General features: G+C 38.6%; 1 protein-coding gene across 1 annotated transcript in view; it reads left to right on the top strand.

The window, feature by feature from the left end:
* The first annotated feature begins 21354 nt into the window (after positions 1 to 21354).
* Positions 21355 to 24615, top strand: part of rtn4r (reticulon 4 receptor) — a 106511-nt gene continuing 103250 nt past the window's right edge. The window contains exon 1 of the mRNA XM_052104993.1: positions 21355 to 21830. Within this exon, the coding sequence (XP_051960953.1) occupies positions 21809 to 21830 (22 nt within the window). The 5' untranslated portion in view covers positions 21355 to 21808. The remainder of the gene's footprint in view (positions 21831 to 24615) is intronic.

Below are 24615 nucleotides of genomic sequence, written 5' to 3' on the forward strand. Positions count from 1 at the left end.
TTCTGTGTTGCAACCAACAAGCTCGCACATAAGAATGTAGCTTCCCACTCCAGAAAGCCAGTCCGTACGTGAATCAAAGTAATTATTATTAAACTACAAAGGACTGCTATTTAAATAAATAAATAAATAAATATGTACTCTGTATGTGCCTCGTGCTTCAAAGTGAATTTGCGCTTTGTTCACTATCAAACTACAAACAGAACGCTAAATGCTCATGACAGTGTTGTATGAGCCAAGGAGGAGCTTTAAAATGTAAGTTCAGTATTGGCTCACTAGTTAAAAATGTTTTGGGTGGTGTTGTTATATTGAGGGCCAAATTGCTCAAAATATTTAAACAATTAAATAAATCATTAAATACGTAATTAAATTGTTAATACCTAAAAAAAAATGTAATCATCTTTAAATCACTAAATGTATCAATAAATGTCCCTTGTATTTCATTTTAGCACTAAACATTGTTTAGAATAGTCCATACACCTAAATCAATGTTACTTTTATTTACAGAATTTATTTTCGGCATTGTCAATGTTTTGGTTTGCAATTTCATCTGCAAGAGTAAGTTAAGAAATCTCTTACCATACCAAAGATGCACTGTGCAAATGTTTTGCCTAAACTGACATACCAGACACAAAGCAATACATTTTTAAAGGTGACGCCCACTGTCTTTGAGTGACATGCCGATAACCGTAACCTGGAAAATGAAGACAGGAAGCTTCTGCTTAAATGAAAAATAAACCCATGGATAATGCTAAAATGAAAACGGATGCAAAATTGTGCTGAAATTAAATACAATGATTTTATAATTTTTTAGTTAAACGATTTCATCATGCATTTAATTATTTAAATATTTAAGTAATGGCTCAATTTTGAGTAATTTGGACCTCCATATATTTTGGATATGACGTTCATCATTTATGGCGCTGGTAGCAGGCTGCGTTTGCTGTCATGGGGTGCTTTCAGGGAGAAAAAAGTTCTGCTTCTTCCATTGTATACGGCATCGTTTATTATTTGTCTAGTGATATTGGTATATGTATCACTCAAAGAGTCATAGTAATATGAAACAAAACTATACAGTATGGATTGATTGTACAATAATAAATTAATGTTCCATTTCATCAGTCACATTTATACAATGATTTATAAATGTATTAACAAGTATTTCTAAATTACGTAACACTAGCACTCTCAGTCTTCTTTGTATGACTGTATCACAAGATGAGTATATTGACTTCAAGAATTCAATCTTGGTACAGTTACAACTGCTACATCTCTGGACATTAAACATTATTGAATCTGCATTGTTGAGCAGCTTGGGAGAAGGATATTCAGATATTATTTAGATTTGCCACTTGACATTACACTATGACATTTGCCTGCTCTAAGAGGCTTAGTACAGATTGCACTGTCTCAATGTAAACACAAATGTTTTGTTCTTTGATTTTTCAGGCTGTAGTTCTTAGATGTAATAATTAAATCCTTAAGCAATCCCTGGTGACCTGACATGTCTTATATAAAGCCGGGAATGAAAGACAACCACTAACACTTTTTCTTATCTGACAACTAACATCATTTTCTTAGAATTCAAATGAGGTTTTAGGATGTAGAAATTTAAATTTTAAGTGTTCCATTGTAATCTAAACATCAGCTTAACATCCCAATGACTGTATATATTCATACATGCTTTTTATTACATGCTAAGAAGCTTTAAGCTTTTGTGCTGGAATGCGAGTTCTTTTACGATTGCACATGTCGGAAATACAGAGCGTGTATAAAAATTATGTTTGTGGCAATATATTATGTCCTTGCAAAATTGGCTGACATTTGGCACATCAGGATAATCATTACCTCTTATGCAAAGATGATTGACTGGCAATAGGATTGGCATGATTTGGAGTGTTAAATTACAGATATAGAGTATAAAAAAAACTAAACTAAATTGTTGGTGATTTTACTTGGTACTCATTTGACCGATGAGCATGCTTTTGTGGAACAGTGATTGGCTATGTTGGCTTTTTGCTGACACTATGAACTTGGGGGAAAACATTGATTTTACAGGCACATGGCCTGCTAGGTTACCTTTTTGTATCATCCTTTGAAACACTTACAGTGGATGAACAGTGGATTGAGTGGTGGTTGCGTAGTGGGCTAAAGCACATAACTGGTAATCAGACGGTTGCTGGTTTGATCCTCACAGCCAACACCATTGTGTCTTTGAGCATGGCACTTAACTCCAGGTTGCTCCGGGGGAATTGTCCCAGTAATAAGGGCTCTGTAAGCCACTTTGGATAAAAGTGTCTGCCAAATGCAAAAATGTAAATGTGAACAATTCAATTAATACATAGATTGTAATACTAATAGCACTCGGTAGGCTACATGCATACATGTTTGTATATTCTTATCCTCAGATCAAGTATAAATATGTTCAATTTTATGTTGTCACCCTATTTGTTTAACCCTTACAAAAATGAACCATGGTTAATTTTGTGATTACTATTGCTTTACTACAAATACCATTGTTAAAATAGGCATACTCTAGTACAAACATGGTTATTTCTTTTTTGTTTTTTAAAGGAATGTCACCCTAATTAAAGGAATATTTGGGGTTCAATACAAGTTAAGCTTAGTCGAAACCATTTGTGGCATAATGTTGATTACCACAAAACTTATTTAGACTCATCCCTCCTTTTCTTTAAACAAAAAGCAAAAATCAAGTGTACAGTGAGGCAACTACAATGGAATTGAATGGGGCCAATTTTACGAGGGTTTCAAGGCAGAAATGTGAAGCTTATAATTTTATAATTATTTTGTAATTATTTGAGCTGTAAAGTTGTTTAAATCATGGGACAAGTCCAAATACAGTTTGTGGTGATCAACATTATGACACTTATGCTGTTGATTGAGCTTAACTTGTATTGAATATTAGATATTCATTTAAATACTTACTACACAACAATTTTAGGCACTTGGGAAAAATGTTGCATAGTGAGGATGTCTTCAAAAATAATGCTATAAATATTTTTCAGTAAAGTCCAGTAAACATAAAAATGCTAAATCAATATTTGGTGTGACCACCTTTGCCTTCAAAACAACACCAATTCTCATATGTAAACCTGGACACAGTTTTTCTTGGTTGTTGGCAGATAGGATGTTCCAAGCTTCTTGGAGAATTTGCCACAGTTCTTTTATCTATTTAGGATGTTTCAATTGCGTCTGTCTCTTCATGTAATCCCAGATTGACTCGATATTCAGTTGGGGGCTGTGTGGGGGCCATGCCATCTGTTGTAGGGCTCCCTGATCTTCTATTTTATGCTATTTGCAAAAAGATTGTTTTGGAGACTAAAAATATTTCTTATTGAAACTTAAGCTGAAGAAATAGATTACCATCTTAAATCAAATGTTTTTGTGAAACATCTTATGTGCCAGACTTTTGCACAGTATTGTAACTATTAGGTGATTTCATCAAAACTTATTTCAGAATTAAATTATACCATCTGATTGTTATATCTAAAATAATTGTCTCCTTTAAATAGACTTAATGTAGTTAGCTACGTTTTGTTAGTAGCCTGAGAGTAGCTTGGGAAGCAACAGTTCAAAGTACGGTTCAGTTTCAAGTCGCTTCGCTCATCGCTGTTATTTTCACCATACTAATATCAATTAACCTAATCAATTGCATAAAAATATATATATTAAAACTAATTTTTAACGTTTTGTTTTGTTTGTTCATACTGTCTTTGTGAAAAATATCACTTTTGCAGACAAGGTTTATATAACTTTTAAAATATTTTAATATCTGTAAGTGATTTGCGCTCATTGAGCACTTTATTAGGAACACCTGTACACCTACTTATTCATGCGATTAGTAAATCAATGTTCAATGCACAAAGTCATGCAGACATATTTCAGGAGCCTTCAAGTTAATGTTCACATCAACCATCAGAATGGGGTGAAAATGTCATTTGGACAGTGGCATGATTGTTGGTGCCAGACGGGCTGGTTTGAGAATTCTGTAACTGCTGATCTCCTGGGATTTTCAAGCACAACAGTCTCTAGAGTTTACTTAGAATGGTGCGAAAACCAAAAAACATAGAGTGAGCTGCAGTTCGGCAGACGACAGAACGCCTTGTTGATGAGAGAGGTCAACAGAGAACAACCAGACTAGTTTGAGCTGGCAGAAACGCTACGGTAACTCTAATTAAGACTGTAGTGTAGTCTGTAGTGTTCCTAATAAAGTGCTCAGTTAGTGTATATACACATTTGTAAATAGGTTAAAATATGAGAATATTTGTAAAACTTATTTTTACAATTATTACACAAAGAAATCCCAAAATGACCAGGACCACATTATTGGCTCCTTTTTGAGACAGACAGAAAAGTGCCGAAATGTGCATTTGGACTCACCTGCAGTTGCTGTAATGTTCAGTCACTCATTTAACCTGTCCAAAGTCAAGTGGAGCTGTAAAGAAATGGGTGGTCAACAGAATTATCTGAAGAGATCAAGAACAAGATTGTAGCCAAAACGAATGCAAGGAAATGACACTTCCCCTGGAAGAGGAAGGAAGAAAGTTAATGGATGTCTTTGGATTGTTTTGTTGCCTCTGGCACTGGATGAAGTGAATGTGTGCATGGGATCGTGAAATCAGAAGAATACAAGGGCGATTAAAACCGTTAGGTTAGTCATCATGAGTTGCCCCACAGGACAATGACATCAAAGACTTCTTAAAAAGCACATAGGAATGGATCAAGAGGTGGTTAGACTGTTTTGTTGGGGCTAGTAATAAGCAAATCCCATTAAAATTGCTTTGTAGAAATATGAAAATAACAGATCTGATGGCACATCAATGGCCATTGGAAGTGCTCTATGGGAGGCTTTGATGGTAAATGTTAAAGGCCAAAGTGAGAATAAATTGGTAAATGCCTTTTTATTTCTTTTGAAACAGAATCAATAGCAATTCAGTAAATTTAACAGTGGCATTGAGAATTTTGAGCCCCATAGCCTACAATTGTGTTTGTATTTTAATAGAGATTGGAGGTTATTATTACTTTTTGAAAGAGGTGGAGTGGTGTTGGCATAGTGGGCTAAAGCACATAACTTGTAAGCAGAAGGTTGTTGGTTCAATCCCCACTGCCACCACCATTGAGTCCTTGAGTAGGCCTTGATGGCCACCCTCGTGGTCCAGGAGTGTCACCTCTGGCTGAACATGGTTGAGTACGATGTTTCTACATCGTACTCAAAGAAAGCAATGGGTTGCGACCGGGCCTTACACAGACTCCCGTTCAAAATGCTCACACAGAAACAGATTCTTACCTGCGTTCGACAGCTAGATTGTTCGCGGCGGTAGACCTGATGGACGCGTACTTCCATGTCTCCATTCTGCCTCGACACCGACCGCGTAAGACGGCCAGGCGTATCAGTACAAGGTCCTCCCCTTCGGCCTGTCCCTGTCCCCTCATATCTTCACGAAGATCACACAGGCAGCTCTTGCCCCCCTAAGGGAAGTGGGCATCTGCATACTTAACTACCTCGACGACTGGCTCATCCTGGCTCACTCTTGAGAGATACTGATACAGGGACCAGGTGCTCATCCCAGTTCAGAGCATCTCTTTTCTCGGCATGGAGTTAGACTCACCGTCTCACCAACGAGCGCACTCAGTCACTGCTCAGGTGCCTCGTTCTCTTTGAGCCCGGCACAGTGGTTCCTCTAAAACAATTCCAGAGGCTCCTTGTGCATATGGCATCCTCAGCCGCGGCTGCGCTGCTCGGGTTGATGCATATGAGACCGATTATGCACTGGCTACATACTCGAGTCCCGAGATGGGCATGGCGCCATGGCACATACCGTGTGACAATCACCCCTTCTTGCCGTCAGACTTTCAACCCTTGGACAGACCTCTGCTTTCTGCGGACCGGAGTCTCCTTGCAGCAGGTGTCCAGATGTGTCGTGGTGACCACAGATCCTCTTGACAGGGTTGGGGCGCTGTGTGCAATGGGCACGCTGCCGCTGGCCTCTGGACAGGACCCCGGCAGCGTTGGCACATCAACTGCCTAGAGTTGTTGGCTGTCGCGGCAGGTTTCGCCCTGGGCTCCAACCCAGGTGGTCCAGCTGATTTGGGATCATTTCAGAAAGGCACAGATGGAACTTTTTGCCTCGCAAGACAACTCTCACTGCCCACTCTGGTACTCCCTGACAGGAGCTCCTCTCAGGACAGACGCGCTGGTACACAGCTGGCCCTGGGGGCTGTGCAAGTACGCATTTCCCCCAGTGAGCCTTCTTGCAACGGTGCTGTGCAAGATCAGGGAGGACGAGGAACAGATCATCCTGGTGGCCCCTTACTGGACCACCCTGGCCTGGTTCTCGGATCTTACGCTCCTCGCGACAGCACCTCCCTGGAAATTCCCCTGAGGAAGTACCTTCTTTCTCAAGGACGGGGCACCCTCTGGCATCCGCGCCCAGAACCTCCACGTCTGGCCCCTCGATGGGATATGGAAGATTTAGTGGATCTACCACCTGCAGTCATCAGAATCAGAATCAGAATCAGCTTTATTGCCAAGTATGCTTACACATACAAGGAATTTGTCTTGGTGACAGAAGCTTCCAGTCTACAACAATACAAACAATACCAAAAACAGCAGCAAGACATAGGTAATTAAAAACAAAAAAGAACACAATATAAATAATTATACATTTACGTACATACACTCACCTTCATACATACCCACATACACACACATAGTGCAAATCTAATACAATCTGTATATAAAGAACAAAAAACAGTATATTATGTACAGAGCAATGTAAGTAATGGCAGAAGTGGATATGTTGGATAATATAAATTAAAATTAAAATTAAACTGTGTATTGCACATCATTATTGCTCAATGGGGCAATTTAATTGTTCATTAGATGGATGGCCTGAGGGAAAAAACTGTTCCTGTGTCTGACGGTTCTGGTGTTCAGAGCTCTGAAGTGCCGGCCAGAAGGCAACAGTTCAAAAAGATAGTGGGCAGGGTGAGTGGTGTCCAGAGTGATTTTACCAGCCTTTTTCCTCACTCTGGAAGTGTATAGTTCTTGAAGGGGGTGCAGGGGCAACCAATAATCCTCTCAGCAGACCGAACTGTCCTTTGTAGTCTTCTGATGTCTGATTTCGTAGCTGCACCAAACCAGACAGTTATTGACGTGCAGAGGACAGACTCAATGACTGCTGAGTAGAACTGTTTCAGCAGCACTGGTGGCAGGTTGAACTTCCTCAGCTGGCGAAGGAAGTAAAACCTCTGCTGGGCCTTTTTCACAATGGAGTCGATGTGTATCTCCCACTTCAGGTCCTGTGAGATGGTAGTGCCGAGGAACCTGAATGACTCCACTGCTGCCACTGTGCTGTTTAGAATGGTGAGGGGGGACAATGATGGGGTGTTCCTCCTAAAGTCCACAATCATCTCCATGTTTTGAGCGTGTTCAGCTCTAGGTTGTTTTGACTGCACCAGAAAGCCAGCCGTTCAACCTCCTTTCTATATGCAGACTCATCATCATCTCGGATAAGGCAGATGACAGTGGTGTCGTCTGCAAACTTCAGGAGCTTGACAGAGGGGTCCTTGGTGGTGCAGTCATTGGTGTACAGGGAGAAGAGTAGTGGGGAGAGCACACATCCCTGGGGGGCACCAGTGCTGATGGTACAGGTGATGGAAGTTAATTTTCCCTGCCTCACAAGCTGCTGCCTGTCCGTCAGAAAGCTGGTAATCCACTGACAGGTAGAGATGGGAACAGGGAGTTGGTTTAACTTAGTCACGATCAACCAAGCCAGAGCTCCTTCCACCAGGCAACTTTACGCCCTAAAGTGGTGCTTGTTCGTGAATTAGTGTTCTTCCCGAGCCGAAGACCCACAGAGGTGCGCAGTTCGGTCAGTGCTTTCATTCCTGCAGGAGAGGCTGGAGGGGAGGCTGTCCCTCTCCACCTTGAAGGTGTATGTAGCTGCTATCGCAGCCCACCACGACGCAATAGATGGAAAGTCCCTAGGTATGCATGACTTGATTATCAGGTTCCTGAAAGGCACTCGGAGACGGAACCCTCCCCGGTCTAGCCTATTCCCCTCCTGGGATCTCTCTGTGGTCCTCTCGGCCTTCAGAGACCCCCCTTCGAGCTGCTTGATTCAGTTGAGCTCAAGGCCCTCTCCTTGAAGATGGACCTCCTGATCACGTTAGCCTCCATCAAGAGGGTTGGGACCTGCAAGCGTTCTCTGTCAGCGACACCTGCCTGGAGTTTGGTCCGGCACATTCTCATGTTTTTCTGAGGCCGCGACCAGGCTACGTGTCCAAGGTTCCTACGACCCCCTTCAGGGACCAGGTTGTGAACCTGCAAGTGCTTCCCTGGGAGGAGGCAGATCCATCCCTTTCGTTGCCGTGTCCGTGCTTTGCGTATTTATTTGGACCATCCACAGAGCTTTAAATGTTCTGAGCAGCTCTTTAGCTGCTTCGGCGGACGGTGGAAAGAGAACGCCGTCTCCAAACAGAGGTTAGCTCACTGGGTCGTTGATGCGATTTCTTTAGCTTATCACTCCACTCTATGAGAAGTGTGGCATCCTCGTGGGCACTGGCCGATGGCACCTCCTTAGCAGACATATGCAGAGCAGCAGGCTGGGCAACACTCAATACCTTTGCCAGATTTTACAATCTCAGGGTTGAGTTGGTCTCGTCCCGTGTTTTGTCTGGTCGGAGCCGGTAGAACTCGGTAACGTGGCACAACTGACCGGGTGTTCCGCTTGCACACAGCACCCTTCACCAAGTTGATCCAGTGCGCCTTCTATCCCAGGTTAGCCACAAAGAGTCACTCCCTGGATGTTCTCTTCCCTAGCCTTCTGGCCTGCGAATTCAGCGGAACAATTCACATCCAGACCCACTGCGAGTCACAGGTGCTCTGTACTAGTTTCAGGCTCCACGGGCTTAGTTCCCTTTTCAGGAAAACTCCCTGTGATGTATTTCCTGTGGTATGGTCCCCCTGTCGGTGGACCCTAAGGTCTGTATGTAACATCACTTTGGGGGCATTGGGGAGGGCTACGTGCAGCTGACACAGTTGCCTCTAGCACGAAGTAGCCTGCTTGCACCTGTCTCGACAGTTCACGTAACACAGTCAGTGCGTGGCGTTTTTATATGTGACCCCTTGTGTCACTTAATTCGACACAACGTCGCGTGAGTGACAGAAGGGGAACATCATAGTTACTGTTGTAACCTCTGTTCCCCGAGGGAGGGAACGAGACATTGTGTCCCTCCTGCCACAGCACTAGACCTACCACTGTAAAAGACCGTACCTTATTTTCGGCTCCTCAGTGCAAAATCCTGACTGGCACTCGCTACCCCACTTCCCTTCATACCCGTATGTCCGGGGCGGGGCATGCAAATTCTGTTTGCCAACTTGACATTGGCCTTTTCTCAGGTTCAGAGGTACGTTTGGCATCCCAGGAAGACCCCTTGTGTCACTTCATTCGACACAACGTCTCGTTCCCTCCCTCGGGTAACAACAGTAACCATGACGTTTTCAGGTATGTTTTATAAGTATCAACTTGTTTCAGATGTTTTACCTTACAATGCATCAGATAGAACAAATAGAAGTGACACAAATGAGACAATTGTTGACATACAGTAAATGTATAGAGCTATAAAATCAATGTGTAGGTGAGACCAGAGCTCTTGCCTCACTTATTTCTCCAGTTAATATTTCTCAAGGTACTGTAGGTTTGTTTTTGAATGTTAATGTCGGAATAGGCGCACATTTTAAAGTCTTGGCAGCAGAAAAAACTACTGAACATTTTTACATGTTTTTTTTTTTTAACATGTGTTGACCTTATGTGACAACTTTCCTCAATAGTGGGGCATCTTGTCACACTATAGGGGTAAGCTGTCCATTTGAACCTGCCATTAAACAAGTAGTGTTGGTTTCATGTGAACACTAGGGATGTAAAAGTTAAATAATTATGAGGCAAAAAACAATTCATGAAACACCTGAAATGGGAAAGGTAATGGACAAATATATTAACCTCCTGAGACACATGTGTGACTGCTGTGTGCATTTCCCATTCCCCTTTTTGATTTGTAACTAGGAATGGTGGTGGCGTAGTGGGCTAAAGCACAGAAATGGTAAGCAGACGGTTGCCGGTTCGATTTCCACAGCCACCACCATTGTGTCCTTGAGCAAGGGATTGTCCCAGTAATAAGTGCACTGTAAGTCGCTTTGGATAAAAGCGTCTGCCAAATGTATAAAAGTAAATTTAACTAGTAGCCCCTAAAATTTGACCAAACAGTTTTCCTAAAAATATATGTATATATATGTGGACAGTGACACTAATTTGTGAAATTTTAAATTAAATTAAATTATTTATGTTTCCAAGATTGTTGGTAATTCAGAGAAATTCTGAAATCAGAAATTTGCATAAATAATTCTGATTCAAAATATTGGCTAGCATCATCCAATCATTACAAACGTTAAAAATATATTATCCATATATATTCTGAATTCTGATTACCATTTTCAAAAGGTACAAACATAAGCTGCAACCTGAAACTGAACTTTAAATAGGAAGTTTGGACTAAATGCACTTACTGTAGCTTCATAGAGAGGTATATGATGCTCCCTTGCTCCCTAATTAGTCTGTGTGCACTGGTCTCAGGAACAGTTCAAAATGCAACTTATTTTCATCCTAACTCCATATAAAGCCTCTGAAAGCAACATTTTCCAGTTTGTGGATGCATCCATTGATTCTCAATGTGATCATGCACAGAAAATATAGAATATTTTATCTGAAACTTAGCATACAGTCCAAGAATGTGGATATTGTGTTTAACAGTGTGCTCAAAATATGAAATTAATAATTAAATGCTTTAGTTCATATTGAAATCTGAAACTTTTGATATCAGACTTTGGTATGTTGTCAAATCTGAGCACATTGTGAGACATTGCTGAGATGTCAACTGAGGCTATGTCCACATTAACCAGAAAAATTTGAAAATGGCATTTTGATTTTTGAAACACTCTCCATAAACACATCCATTTTCAAGCATTTTCCAAAAGTTGCTCGTCCTCACTGATACAAATGAAAATGCTTAAATCCATTTTAAATGCAACACAGAATGTCTTGTGTAGTGGGAACAAATGTTGAGCAAACTCAGCTAATGAGGTTTATATTGTAAAAGGAATGTAATTCCATTGACAAACTGGCAACCATGTAGTAGCAGTCGCATCTCAGGTTCATTATTTTTGGTGGGGCACAAACATTCAATTGCATATCCCAGTCAGAGGTTGCGTTAACAAAACATTTTCTGTAATTTACTATTTTTTGAAACACTGACAGATAATTCCAAATTCTATCCGTTATTTTTTGCAAACAAAAAGATTTTAAGCTTGTGCATCAGTTTTGACTTCATTCTCTCTCACACACACACTCCCACTGTGTCTGTGTGCCCTGTTTCTTCCCTGGTATTAAGATGCATTTAGGTGCATATTAACAGGCACCATAGCCATTTTAACTTGGTAATACGTATCTCTTTTGTCACCAATTGTGTTCGGATTTCAAGAAGAGGGTTTCTGATTTCATAAATGCATGCATCAATCATTACATGATGATGATAATAATAAAAAAGGTATAATAACATAAACAAAGTGCAAAAAAGCAGCACATAGTTTATTACAATACTTGCATTTAATCTAAGTGCAAACATTATGTGTAGAGGAGAACTGTAAGGTTGTTTTAGTGGAGTACCTGTATTAACTGAGCTTCAGAGATGTGTGTGCTTCTCATTAAGGACAGTTTATGATGATATCAGGTACACTGAAAATTATGTATGTTTGTGTGTGCTTTTTTACATTTTCAGTTATTGCACATAACTGGCAAAGTTTAAAATCTTGTTTGATTGGCAGGTAGAACTTTCACCTTAGTAGGCCTACTTATAATATGAAAACATGTATGATGGATGAAAATACATCATGACAGAAAATTCATTCATCTCAGTCCAACAAAGTTCTCTGAACTTGATGCCAGACACAAATATCCATAATAATTTAATCTCAGCAGAAAACACCTCTAAAATGTACACAACAATGTAAAATCATGAAAGTTATCGTGAAAGCAAACCAGATACAGTCAAAGGCAAATAGTCAAAGACTGTGGATATTCAATAACTCACATTCTCAGCATGACAAAACTAATAAATATATGACTCTGGATATTTTGTAGTTATTGTAATCTGTTACAAACCAATACATTAACAACAAAGCAATGGCATACAGTTAAATAAATGAGTGCTAATTGCTAATCCTATTTTTATTTATTTTTTGGATTGACCAAAGAGTATTGAATACAGTCAGTGCCAATGTATCTCATTCATCTTATCTTTATTATCCTTGTTTCAGTCCACAAAGAAAAGTTTGTTTGTAATGAACATTTAATTTGTTGGCTCTGTATTTATAGATGGCAAGTGGTATCCATCATTTTTGTTATTCTTTGTTGTGATCTGATGTATAGGGCTATAATTTTCCAACTGCTACAATTACAAAGTGTTTCAGATATGACAAATATTTAATAAGCATCTCTTTGTCTTATTCACATCACCATCTCCACACTTTTCATTGCTACTGAGTCACAGATGTGATGCACTGCTTTCCTTTTGCCTAATACATAGGTAACTGAATAGTGAAGATTGATTTATATGAATCTAATTCTATTATAAGAAACAGGGTTTATTCTGATGGGTAGGAATATTGGAGACCGGAATAACTTCCTGGTATTCAACATCATGTGACAACAGTGGTGGGCCATGCATTAAAAGTCTAGGCCTTCGGTGTGATTAATGCCATTAAGGAAACAGAGTTTCACAATGAATAAGACACACTATGCCTTTGGGCATCATACATTATGTCGCAGCTAACTAGTAATACCAATTGACATTTTAAAAACACGTCCACGGACGGAAGCCAGAACTTGAAACAACACTGAATGCTCAAGCAAGCATAATTTTGGTGTGGTGGTGGCGTAGTGGACTAAAGCACATAACTTGTAATCAGAAGGTCGCTGGTTCGATCCCCACAGCCACCACCATTGTGTCCTTGAGCAAGACGCTTAATCCAAGTTGCTCCGGGGGGATTGTCCCTGTAATAAGTGCACTGTAAGTCGCTTTAGATAAAAGCTTCTGCCAAATGCATAAATGTAAATGTAATTTTAACTGCAGCATGACTGTTTTATGAAATGAACGTCTCCCGAACAGACATTCAAAAAACATAATTGTTCATATGAATCTACCAAAGAGGTCTATAATACCTGGAAAAATATATATAATAATATTTGCAATTTAAATGTTGCTTGCAATAAATTTCATTTCATCAGGGTACACGGTTATGCTGCGTTCCATTCAAGTTGGATGTGGGACATTCCTACTAGATATCTCCGACCATAAATGCATTCCATTCCCCGATATTAGGAACCGCAATGCTCCCGTTAGCTTAGCAGGTGTTTGACTCTCATTAGAGATGTCTCCTAGCAACCCAACTGATGAACAATGCAGCAGCGCTAACATTTTAGCTTTTAAGTGTACGATTATCAAAAGAGATTAGAATGTTTTATACACCTGTTTCTGCAGGCGTTTGTTAAACAAGATTTAGTATCATGTAATGTGGATATTAACTCAATAATCTATATAAATTAATAAAGTGAATGTTTATCACTTTGTATATCTCCCCGGGGGTCGATGTTATGTATACCTTGTCTTGTTTCACTGTTGCCCTTTTGTTTGCCATTTTTGTCACTTTTGCACTCCTTAGTTTTCACTTTTGTCCCATGTTTTTGTATTTATATCCTGGTTTTTGGTTCAGTCCTTGTCTGTCGTTGAATGTTTGTGAATGCTGTTACCCTGGTCTGTGTTCCCTGCCCGAGTTCTCTATGTTTATTTCCCCACTGAGGGTTTTCCTTTGTGTTTTTGTGAACAATAAAGTAAGCTGCATTTGGATCCTCAACCTTCGTCTGCCTTCATTGCCTTACATTCGTGACAGAACGGGATTTGTAAAACAGTTGTCACGCTTCACTTGTAAGCATCAAGGAATAAATTCTGACTGGATAAACTTATCGTTTTTCTATATTTGTTTGTAGATTAATTAAGAGTGGAAAGCAGTTAAAAATGCATAAGCAAAAAAGTGATTGAGAATGAAAATATTAATTTATTTGGCATGTTAGGCCAGCAGAGAAGGCTTTGCTGGCCTGAGAATTCGCCATTGTGTGACATCAAAGTAATGCACTGCTGTATGAAACATTTTTCAGTTACATAATACTACCATTTACTTACTATTTTGAAAACATAGCAAGCAGTATAAAGTTATATTTTGCAGTTTTCAGTAAGTAGTAACCTTGTATTCCATTCTGAACAGAGCCAGAGGAAGAATGAGTAAAGAAATCAGAAGGAAAGTAGAGGAAAGGAGGGGCAGGGGACTGTCCTTGTTTTCCTGTCCTCGTTTGCTCTTTATTCTAATTCATCCCTGAGATGTCAGAATAATCCCAGACTGGAATTTGACCTTTATTTGTATTATTAATTTTTTTACCATTATAAAGATCATTTGCTTATTCAGGAGATTTACACTAATAATCTAGTCAATCTGAATTAGTTATTTTTAAAAAGAGGTAGACATTTATTGCCTTGATTTCTTTGGCATTGTATAGAAAGTTGTATAGAGAATTAAAACGAACTCATGCAAGCTTTAAAGGTGCACTCAGTCATTTTTAAGTATGCCATCTTGGACTTACACTGACACCTAGGGGCATGGATGTAGCATCATTCCAACGCAAGATTTTTCAGTTAACAATGCAATGGTAGAAATGCATTAATCACAGTCAGCCATGATTAATTTATTTCATTAGTGAAAGTGTCCAATAGCAGGGCGGTTACTAAAATTAAGCAAGTAGTATCCGGCTGGTCATGTGATCCTAACACGGCATCCCCCATGAGGGACCCACTCAATGTGGAACAAAACAGCTTTTGTAAGGTTACTGATATGACTGGAGTCTTCATTTCATTTGAGTGTTAAGGATTATAAACACTTTTCAAAATTACTATTAATTTGGAAATGTGGAAAAAAAAATTCTGACAGCACCTTTAAAATTCTGAGAATATGGTGTTTTAATACTATGAATATTACAGTTTGCTTAATGCCATGACAGCACTGTTTGGGTACTAAGTCTTTCACAATAATGGAAAAAAATTATAATACAGATTTATGATTAATAAAATAAGTGTAAATATTGTTAGACATGCAAAACGTTTAGAGTAAGGATGCACTGCTTTTGACCAATATCAGAAGCTATAAGTATTTTTTTATTATAGTCAGTAACCAATATGATGACTGATATTATTCTATATTGTTTTGCATGTTGTTGTTGTTGTTGGATTTTTTTTAAACAATGTTCCCAATTAAGTCTCCATTCTAGAATTGTACATGCTTCCAGTAAAATTGGACATTAAAATATTTTAATATCAATAGTAAATACTGATAGTAGTTTACAGTTTTGTAACCTGGCATAGAACAAGAGTTTACTGTTTGAATTGGAAAGCCCTATAGTATCCATCCATCCATCCATCCATCCATCCATCCATCTATCCTGATTTCATGAAAATAACATGACAGTGACATGCACATATCATGGCAGTTTCGGGGGGAAATGTCCACAGTGTGGCACTAAAAGTGAGTTAAATTATCTTCCAAACAATTGAGGTTTCTTTTTTGTGAATGCTCTGTCGAGTTTAAAATCAACAAAACCAATCTTTTTACCCTTAAACCTAAACCTGACCGATAGTATCATAAAAAATAATTTCTAAAGCAACAACTCTGATGTCAATGAGATTGCCAATCAGGACTCATACCTCAGTCCTTTGCATCACCAGTGCAACACACTATCAGTTGAGCTACCACAAGTTTGTAAATGTATGTTATGTAATGCAAATGTTAAAATTGATCACCTAGATGTCATAAGATAGCATTGTGTGAGGAACGGGGAAAAAATAAGTGTTTATGAACTGATAATCTGACATTTTATTGTTGATTTGTGTGAAAGAGAATAAAATAGATTGTTGTTTTGGTGCCTCTAGTGTTGATTTCACAAGGAAACTGCCATGATACGTACAATTAGGCACATAAAAAACATTTTGCAAAAATGTAGGTATAGCACCATGATTCTATGAGACCATTTTGCAGCCATTCATCCATCCATCCTATTAGGTCATAACATGTTTGTTATTTAACATATGTAGAATACAAATTGAGCTTTTACCATTAACATCTGAACTATATAGTTTGTGTTGAATACAAAATGTCCAATCTATCTGATACTTATTCAATATTAAAGGGCCTTTTGAGACATGCAGTGGACAGAGACAGGTCATTTTTCTCAAGGTAAGCTAATTTACACTGCTGCAATAGAAAATCTAATTAAAAGACTAAATTAAAAGGAGGAGAGAGAGAGAGAGAAAGACAGACAGAGGCGGTCTAATTTCATCTTAATGTGAACAAGTCTACATTGTCTTTATTCCAATGCGTTAATGAGTTTTAGACAGCGAAACGGGGCAGTTCCATCATGGATATTGTCTTTCTAGGCCACTAAAGAGAATGAGCTGTCACTTGCTTTTAACTGTAGCACTGTCACCATGCAGGAGAATGCATATCTGGGCAGAGGTCACATCCCACTGTAAGCAGTGACAGTAAAACTTTGCTTGGCAGATCTGTGACATGTAGACAAATTATGAGGGAAGGGATCATCTCGTCTGATTGCTTGTAAATGCTTAATAAATGAACTGGATTTCAGCAGAGAACACAGTGTGTAATTATTGCAAAAATGCTCACAATTGATCCATCATTTCCTGTTGCATGGGCATGTATTATTGTAAGAGCTTTTTAAGGGATGACGGAAATATCTATAATATGTCAGAGTCAGCATGTCAGGAATAGAGGAACTATTGACAGCTTTCTGAAAATCTAACATTGAGTACAAAAGAATCAATACAACAAAATCTATCTATCTGTCTGTCAGTCTGTCCATCCATCCTTCCCTCCAGTCTGATTTTTCTTAAGTCTGCTAAATGATTTCTTGTTATGAGCAATCAAGTGGATATTTATACAGTATGTATATATATATTATACATACATGTATAATATATTAATAATTTTTATTACCTCTTATTGGTTGGCTTACATCATGTTAAGTTATGTTTATTTGTAGTGTTTAACAATAGTCTGCTTTTGAATTGATAGGCTATGGAAAGGAAACCATCAAAATTGGAAAAGCTGGATGTTTGTATAAAATAAGCTTTTGAAGAATTTGCATTTGGAAGGCAGCTTTAGATTTACTATAAATGTATGATTAACAGAGCACATATGGATCCACCCTGAATCTTTCACATGTCAACTGCCAGGCAGAGCCCTAGCTAATACATTGTGATATGTGATTTGACATAAAAACTAATAGCCTGCGGAAAGCTATGGATGTGGGAGACAGAAATGGTTAAACGACTCCCAGCATGAAAGCTGTGTGTGTCCTCTTAATACTGCTCCATCAGGTCAACTCTATAAGACGTTTAGAAGGGATTAGTTTGAAATTGTGGCCATTGTAAATAATTTATGCTTGCGTTTAAAACAATATTTAAGAATCTCAAGTCGTTTAGCATGCAGTGCATATTTGATGCTCATTTCTAAGTTCATTTTGCTAGTGTGAGAATTAAATAACTCTCTCTCTCTCTCTCTCTCTCTCTCTCCTGTGTGTGTGTGGAGGGACTAGTTGTCACAAGGGCTCAATCTTAGTTTTGAGTCAAAACTATTCCTCAAAACCTTATTTCTTAAAGGAATAGTTCACCCCAAAATTCGAATTCTTATGCTATCCCAGATGTGTATGACTGTCTTTCTTCGGCTGAACACAAACAAAGATTTTGAAAGGATATCTCAGCTCTGTACGTCCATAAAATGCAAGTGAATGGTGGCCAAAATGTTGAAGCTCCAAAAAGCACATAAATGCAGCATAAAAGTAATCCATACGACTCCAGTGGTTTAATCCATGTCTTCTGAAGCAAATGAACCAAAATGTAACTTCTTTATCACTGTACATCTTGCCTTTGCAGTCTTTAAGCACAATCAAGATATCAAGCACAGTTACACTTCCTAGTGTTTGAGGCATGCACAGAGTGCTAGATGGTGCTACAAGAAGTGTAATCAAACTTCAAATCATGATCACTGCAAATGACAAGATTTATAATGGAAAAGGTTTTATACTTTGGTTGGTTCTCACCTAACACCGCTTGGATTGATTCAGAAGACATTGTTTAAAACACTGGAGTTTTATGGGTTCGTTTTATGACGCCTTAATGTGCTTTCTAGAGCTTCAAAATGTTGGTCACCATTCACTTGCATTGTATGGACCTACAGAGCTGAGATATTCTGTAAAAAAATCTTAATTTGTGTTCAGCAGATGAAAGAAAATCAACCCTCTGGGATGGCATGAGGGTGAGTAAATGATAGGATAATTTACATTTTTGGGTGAACTATTCCTTTAAGTGGCAAATAATACATTTTAACACAGATATGTATTTTATTTATTTATTTTCCTTTTATTTAAAGTTTAAAAAAGGCATTGTTCTCAAATCAGTGTCAATAAACAGCAGGTTCCCATTTGCACTAATGTTGATGTCACATCGTGCCTGCTACAGCAATCTATATATAGACTAACCGCTACATGACATAACACACAGTGAGAGAGAATCTGCATCCAGAACTCCTTTCCATCTGCTGTGGTCACTGGTGGGCATCTTCTGTAAAAAAAAAAAAACAAATTTTTTTTTTAATGAATTACCATGCAAATTTTATGCTCTGTTGAAGTTTACATTTGGCATGCATGATCTGTGGTTGCACTGGTTTGTCAGTGTACAATGTTGTTGGTATCCACAGGCTCAAAATTAGTTCCACAGTCTACCATTGCAAATAAATGAATGCATGCAAGTTTTAAACACCTGTCAATTGAAAGCAATGTTCAAATGTAGTTCATTCATACGAAATAGAATGAGTTAGGAATGGTCCCACTATACTCTTTATTCATTCTCATTCAAACGCATCTGAATACAGCAGACCTGAAATTCAAGCTCATGAGAAGAAATTTCTTACAACGCTGCGAACCAAAGTTCAAGCATGGTGAACTCTGAAACATGAATTCGTGCGAGGATGCGTGACCAATAGAAATGGAAACGTCACACACTGACCTCTTGGCTCAATACCAAGAATACATATTTTAAAGCTGCATGATTTATTGTTGCAGGAAAGTGACTACACAATATATTTAAAACATTTTAATATAATGATATTTGTTTTTTGTTATGCATTTGTCATATCCTGGTCCATAATGCTGTACGAAGAAAATTGGTGTGCACAAAAGCCTATAGTGTGACCGCCCCTTAAAGGGTGTTTTTTTGGCATGCAAATTTTCAAAAGCCCTTCAAAGGGGCAGTCACACTTTGGCATTTGAGCACAGCAATTTTTTGGCAACGGAGCAGGATGTGATGTCATACGGGAGGACTTTTGGTGTAAGATAAATACATCACAAATAATAAATAATATTAGCATCTGGAGTCTATATGATATTTTTTTGGAAAACGCAATAGACCAGTATATGATGTCATGCAGGAGGGCTTCTGGATTTAGTAAAGAACACTTTCCAAGTAATAAATAACATAATTTTCACTCACTTTCCAGCAAAACTAAAAACATGCAGGTTTTATATATACTTTGAATTGAGTCAAGAGGTCAGTGTGTGACATTTCGATCTTCAATTAACCACGCTCTCCTCATCCAGGTTCACAGTTCAGAGATCAACCAAGCTTGAATTTTGCCGCAGCATTGTGCAAAAGTTCTTCGCATGAGCTTGCGTTTCCGGTCTCCCACGTTCTGATGCTTTTGAATGAGAGTGAATGGTGCGCGAAGTGTAGTGTGACCGCCCCTTTATACATCCACCAACAAGAAATGTTTTCCTTTTGTCGTTGTAGTTCCCAATGTTGTGTTTGTTCTGTGTATATAACTAATACTGTGTTTTTGTAACTTTAACCCCTAATCCAAACTAAACCATCCCTAAACCTAACCTGATACCTTGCCTTAACCAGCGTTAAACATGATATTAATGTTAGAAGTCCTGATGTGTAATATGGAAGAAAGCGTCACTTTGGGATTTCGAATGAGTGTTCATGAAGCGTATGTGATTGGTTGATTTATAAATCGTACGGCTTAGTACGAATTCGTCACATCTTAGTATTGTGAATTTTTTTATCTTCTTTCATTCCTATATAAACAATGGAAGTGGATTGATCATCCTGTGGATTTATGTAGGAGTCTTTTGCAAAGTTTTATTTTATTTTTTTAATTTTTTACACTGTTGTAATTTCTAGCAATGGGGTCCTTGGGAATCAATTCATAATTAAAATCACTTGTCTGTGTCGTGATGATAAATCTACCAATTTGTATGATCAACACATGAGAGGCTCTAAAAGTCATCAAAACTAAATGTAATTTTTCTGGTTTGTTCTACAGAGCAAATTATCATATTGCATACATTTGTCCACTAAATAACCATTTATGTTTTAAGTATTAGTTTTATCGGTCTTTAAAGCTATTATTGTATAGACCGGAAGGTCAAAGATGTTTAGGTGAAGATAATTGCCTTTGCAGGGCAAAGGAAAATTTAAAAAGTGCTCATGTACTCAAGTCATTATGGTCATAATTCTATGTGTATATACAGTATGTGCAAGCATGCGTTAGTGTTTTACAAATGGATTCTCTACACTTCAAAGCGTCTGGAATCTATAAAAGATTCATTAGCGCTCTATTCCTGTTCCTGCACTATAAAACATTCATCTCTCTCTCTCTCTCTCTCTCTCTCTCTCTCTCTCTCTCTCTCTCTCTCTCTCTCTGTCTCTTTCTCTCTCTCTCTCTCTCTCGTTTTAATTAACTTAAGCGTTTGCAGTCCAGTATTGCCTAAGCATTGTGATCTCACAGTTAATTTAAAGAATGCCTTTTATGAAATTATAATAACAATACCCACAATAACGAAAACAATAAATAAGTTATACAAAATAGGCTACACAAATAAAAACAACGTTTATAGTGATTAGATAAAAACAAACAACACAATCTATTTCTCTCTCTTTGCCAACCCAGCATACCCGCCCTCCTCTCTCTCTCTCTCTCTCTCTCTCTCTCTCTCTCTCTCTCTCTCTCTCTCTCTCTCTCTCTCTCTCTCTCTCTCTCTCTCTCTCCATCCATCCGACTGCACGCGCGCGTCATCACTGCCTCTTTCCGTTTATCCCGCGCGGCTGCACGGACACACTTATCGGTGGAATACTTTCTCCTTCAACCGGGAATGGCTGGATGTGTCATTTAGCCTATTTGGATTCATCCCGACAATATAGTTTTCCCTGACTTTGTCCAGTTCTCGGCAAACCTTCGGGCTTGTTTGTGGTTCACGCGCTGCTCTGGTGTCTGTCTCGGCAAACTAAAGCTGATCATTGAGTTTGAATGTTACTGCGATTTTTGTACTCAAATGACTAAGGGAGGAATCAACGGGAGACTTTGTTCTCCGTCCCTCGCCTCTTATTCAGCGACCGTCGGGTAAAGTTCGACCGACCGGAATGATGGTTCACCTTCCGTGAGGTTTGCAAAAATTGTTTATTTATTTACATCGAAGAGGAAAACACAGTCTTCTTCAATCTAACGAGAATCCAAACTCTTTCTGGAATTACTTATTGCTGGATTTATTCGTAAAACATGAAGACTTTCATTGTTGAAGGTAAGTCTCAAGAATAATGTAAAAAGTTACATTTACTTTATTAATTTATGTTTTCATTTTAAATTGAACGACTTAAGTAGTTTAATTGATGAATACATTGGCTAGACGGTCGTCATTGACCGTTGTGCCGCGTCTCGTGAAGGAGCGCCGCGTTTTGACGCCGTTTCAAGTAAAAAAAAACTGTTAAAAACGTGCGTCTCTGTCTACACTGAATGCGGGCGGCGCGTCACGTAAAATGCAATAGAACCCCATTGTAATTAGTGATGAACTGGAAGCGTCGGTTGCGGCGCGTCCGGACGCGCCCGGTGTATACAGGGTGTCAGGACACTCGCGTTCTGTTCTAATCATTGCGCTTCGTCTAGTTTTTTTTTTAGCGCACAAACGCATGCGTTCTGAACGGCCCCTACAGCGCATTTACACTGCGAGTTACACAATGTGACGCAGTAAAACTCAAAAGCTGCCGTTATTATCAACCAAGTTGTCTATACACCGCAAGTGCGATGCTTCGTTGTTTTTCATGCGTTCTAGTTTGTCGCGTCGCCAGCGGTGTAAATGAGTGACTCAACGTCCCACTGAAAACAGTCAATTGGATCAGGCTGTTTTGGTGTTTGGGTGAGAACTCATCAGTGTTTGCTTTGGCTTGGCACGACGCGAGAGGAAGTCTACGGGAATTCTGCTCTATCCTGTCCGATTTTAGGCTACTACTGTATGTTTCCCAACTTATCAGTGCGCGCTTTTGAAGGGATGCGCGACCTTGGGCTCTCTTCAGCCTTAATGATGAAGACATAAAGGGCAACTGCAATGGTTGATCCAGGGTGGGTTGTGCATGGTGTTGATTGGTTAGTAGTTTCCGACAGGAAACGAGAGCCATTAGAAGTTCCCCTTTTCCCCTATTCCATAATTCACAGCAATCGGATGTCAGCACACACACTTACTGGCTGACTTTGTTCTATTAAGTTTAATCAGATAGAGTGGAAACCAAAGTCTAAAATGTTGTCTTCATTGTATTTAAGGCGGTCATTCAAGAAAAGGCGCTGTCCATGGTGCTGAAATGATTGAGACGCAGACACTGAAAGCTGAGTGCAGCTTCCTGCTTTGCTGTTTTCAACCCAAAGAGGACAGCAAAGCTTTATTAGGGCACCGTAGAAGTATATTAACAACATCATTTCTGCATTATCCCTTGTCTAATTAGGAATTAACAGTGAAGACTTGAGTAACAGACTCGAGAATGGTTCTGTTGCTTGCACCTTTTCGTTAGTTAACCGATCTAACTAAAGATCACATCACAAGAACACGGCACACAAAAGTCTTTGAGAGGTGGTATAAAGCATTGACTGAATCCGTAAGGCTTTCTCTAAGGCTGGAAGCAGCTCAGTGCACAACTCTCGACCAACAAACACAATGCATTTTAGATTTTTTGTAACAATGAAAAGGGTACTAAATTATTGCAAGTAAATAAGGCTATGCAATGTCTCACACATGGCCATCCTGTGCATTTCCTCGTGCTTTGCTATCTCAGGTTAATGGATGCAGAGTTGCAATGTTGTTTAGCATGCCAGATGGATGGATACTTCTCACTGTGTTAAGACCCACTGGATATCTTTAGCCCCTCCCACCTCACAAAGCTAAGCTGATTGAGCTGAAAATACATTAAATATTCCATCATACAGAAATTGAGAGTTTTAAGGGTGAGAAACAAGGGTAGATTAATATCATAAATGGTTTTACTTTGGTAAAGAGAGCCATTAGTAGGTGTTTTAGGATGTATTGATATTTGGCTGATAAATGTTGTAATTTGGATCTTGTAATTAAAACTGTAAGGAAATTGTTGACTGGTGACAGCCTACTGGAAAAGATTTATCTTGGTCTCTTTGTCTGTCTCATTTTTGCCCCTTTCATGTAATGGCTGACTATATAATAATCTGTATAATTTCATCACGTATGAAAAGGTTGCAAAATACTATATTGGGACCATCCTAACAAGTTTTGGATCTCTACAGTTGTCAGTCTAAGACACCTTGACACTTTTAGAGCAAAATTATAATAATAAAATCAGTACAATTGCAGTACTGTTTGGCCACCTTTGGGAATAATGCATTCCAGAGGTTTGCAGATGTACATTTCTGTAATCTAAAAAAGATATAGGTATTGTGTTAAATGGACCCTCAAAAATCGAGATTTTTACATTATGGTTCTTGTGTGAATAAATAAAGGTACACTTCTAGTTTCAATATTATTTGTACTTCATACATCTGTTTTGTTGAACAACCCACATTTGGTTTTCGACTATTTATAAAGTGTAAAATGTAATATATTTATGTAATTTAACATTTTAGCATGGAGCCACATTGAGAGCCCCATATCTCTGGCAATTAATCATATAAGGCCTTAAAAATTAAGGTACAAAAAGGAAAGTTTGTTCTGAAAGGACATTATGATATATTTTGTTTTGGACACCAAAACCATATAATGCAACAAGGGGCACTGAAGTCAGCTGATCTTAGAAATATATGTACATTTCTCTGTTTAAAAATAATTACACTGCCATCTTTCTAAGGTTAATTTTTGTACCCATAGTTTTGCTCCAAAATCATAGACGATCAATTGTCATTTTGACCTCTCTGAACAAAATAATGGATTACTCAGTAAATATTGATTCATGGATTTTAATATTTTGGATTTTGTCATCATATATATATTTCTTTCACCAGTAAAAATTGTTTGAGCCGGGGACCTCTGGTTGTTTTGACATACTATCCAACTATAATTTTCCTAACATTTTCAA

The sequence above is a fragment of the Xyrauchen texanus genome, chromosome 3, assembly GCF_025860055.1.
Source record: "Xyrauchen texanus isolate HMW12.3.18 chromosome 3, RBS_HiC_50CHRs, whole genome shotgun sequence".
NCBI lineage: Eukaryota > Metazoa > Chordata > Actinopteri > Cypriniformes > Catostomidae > Xyrauchen > Xyrauchen texanus.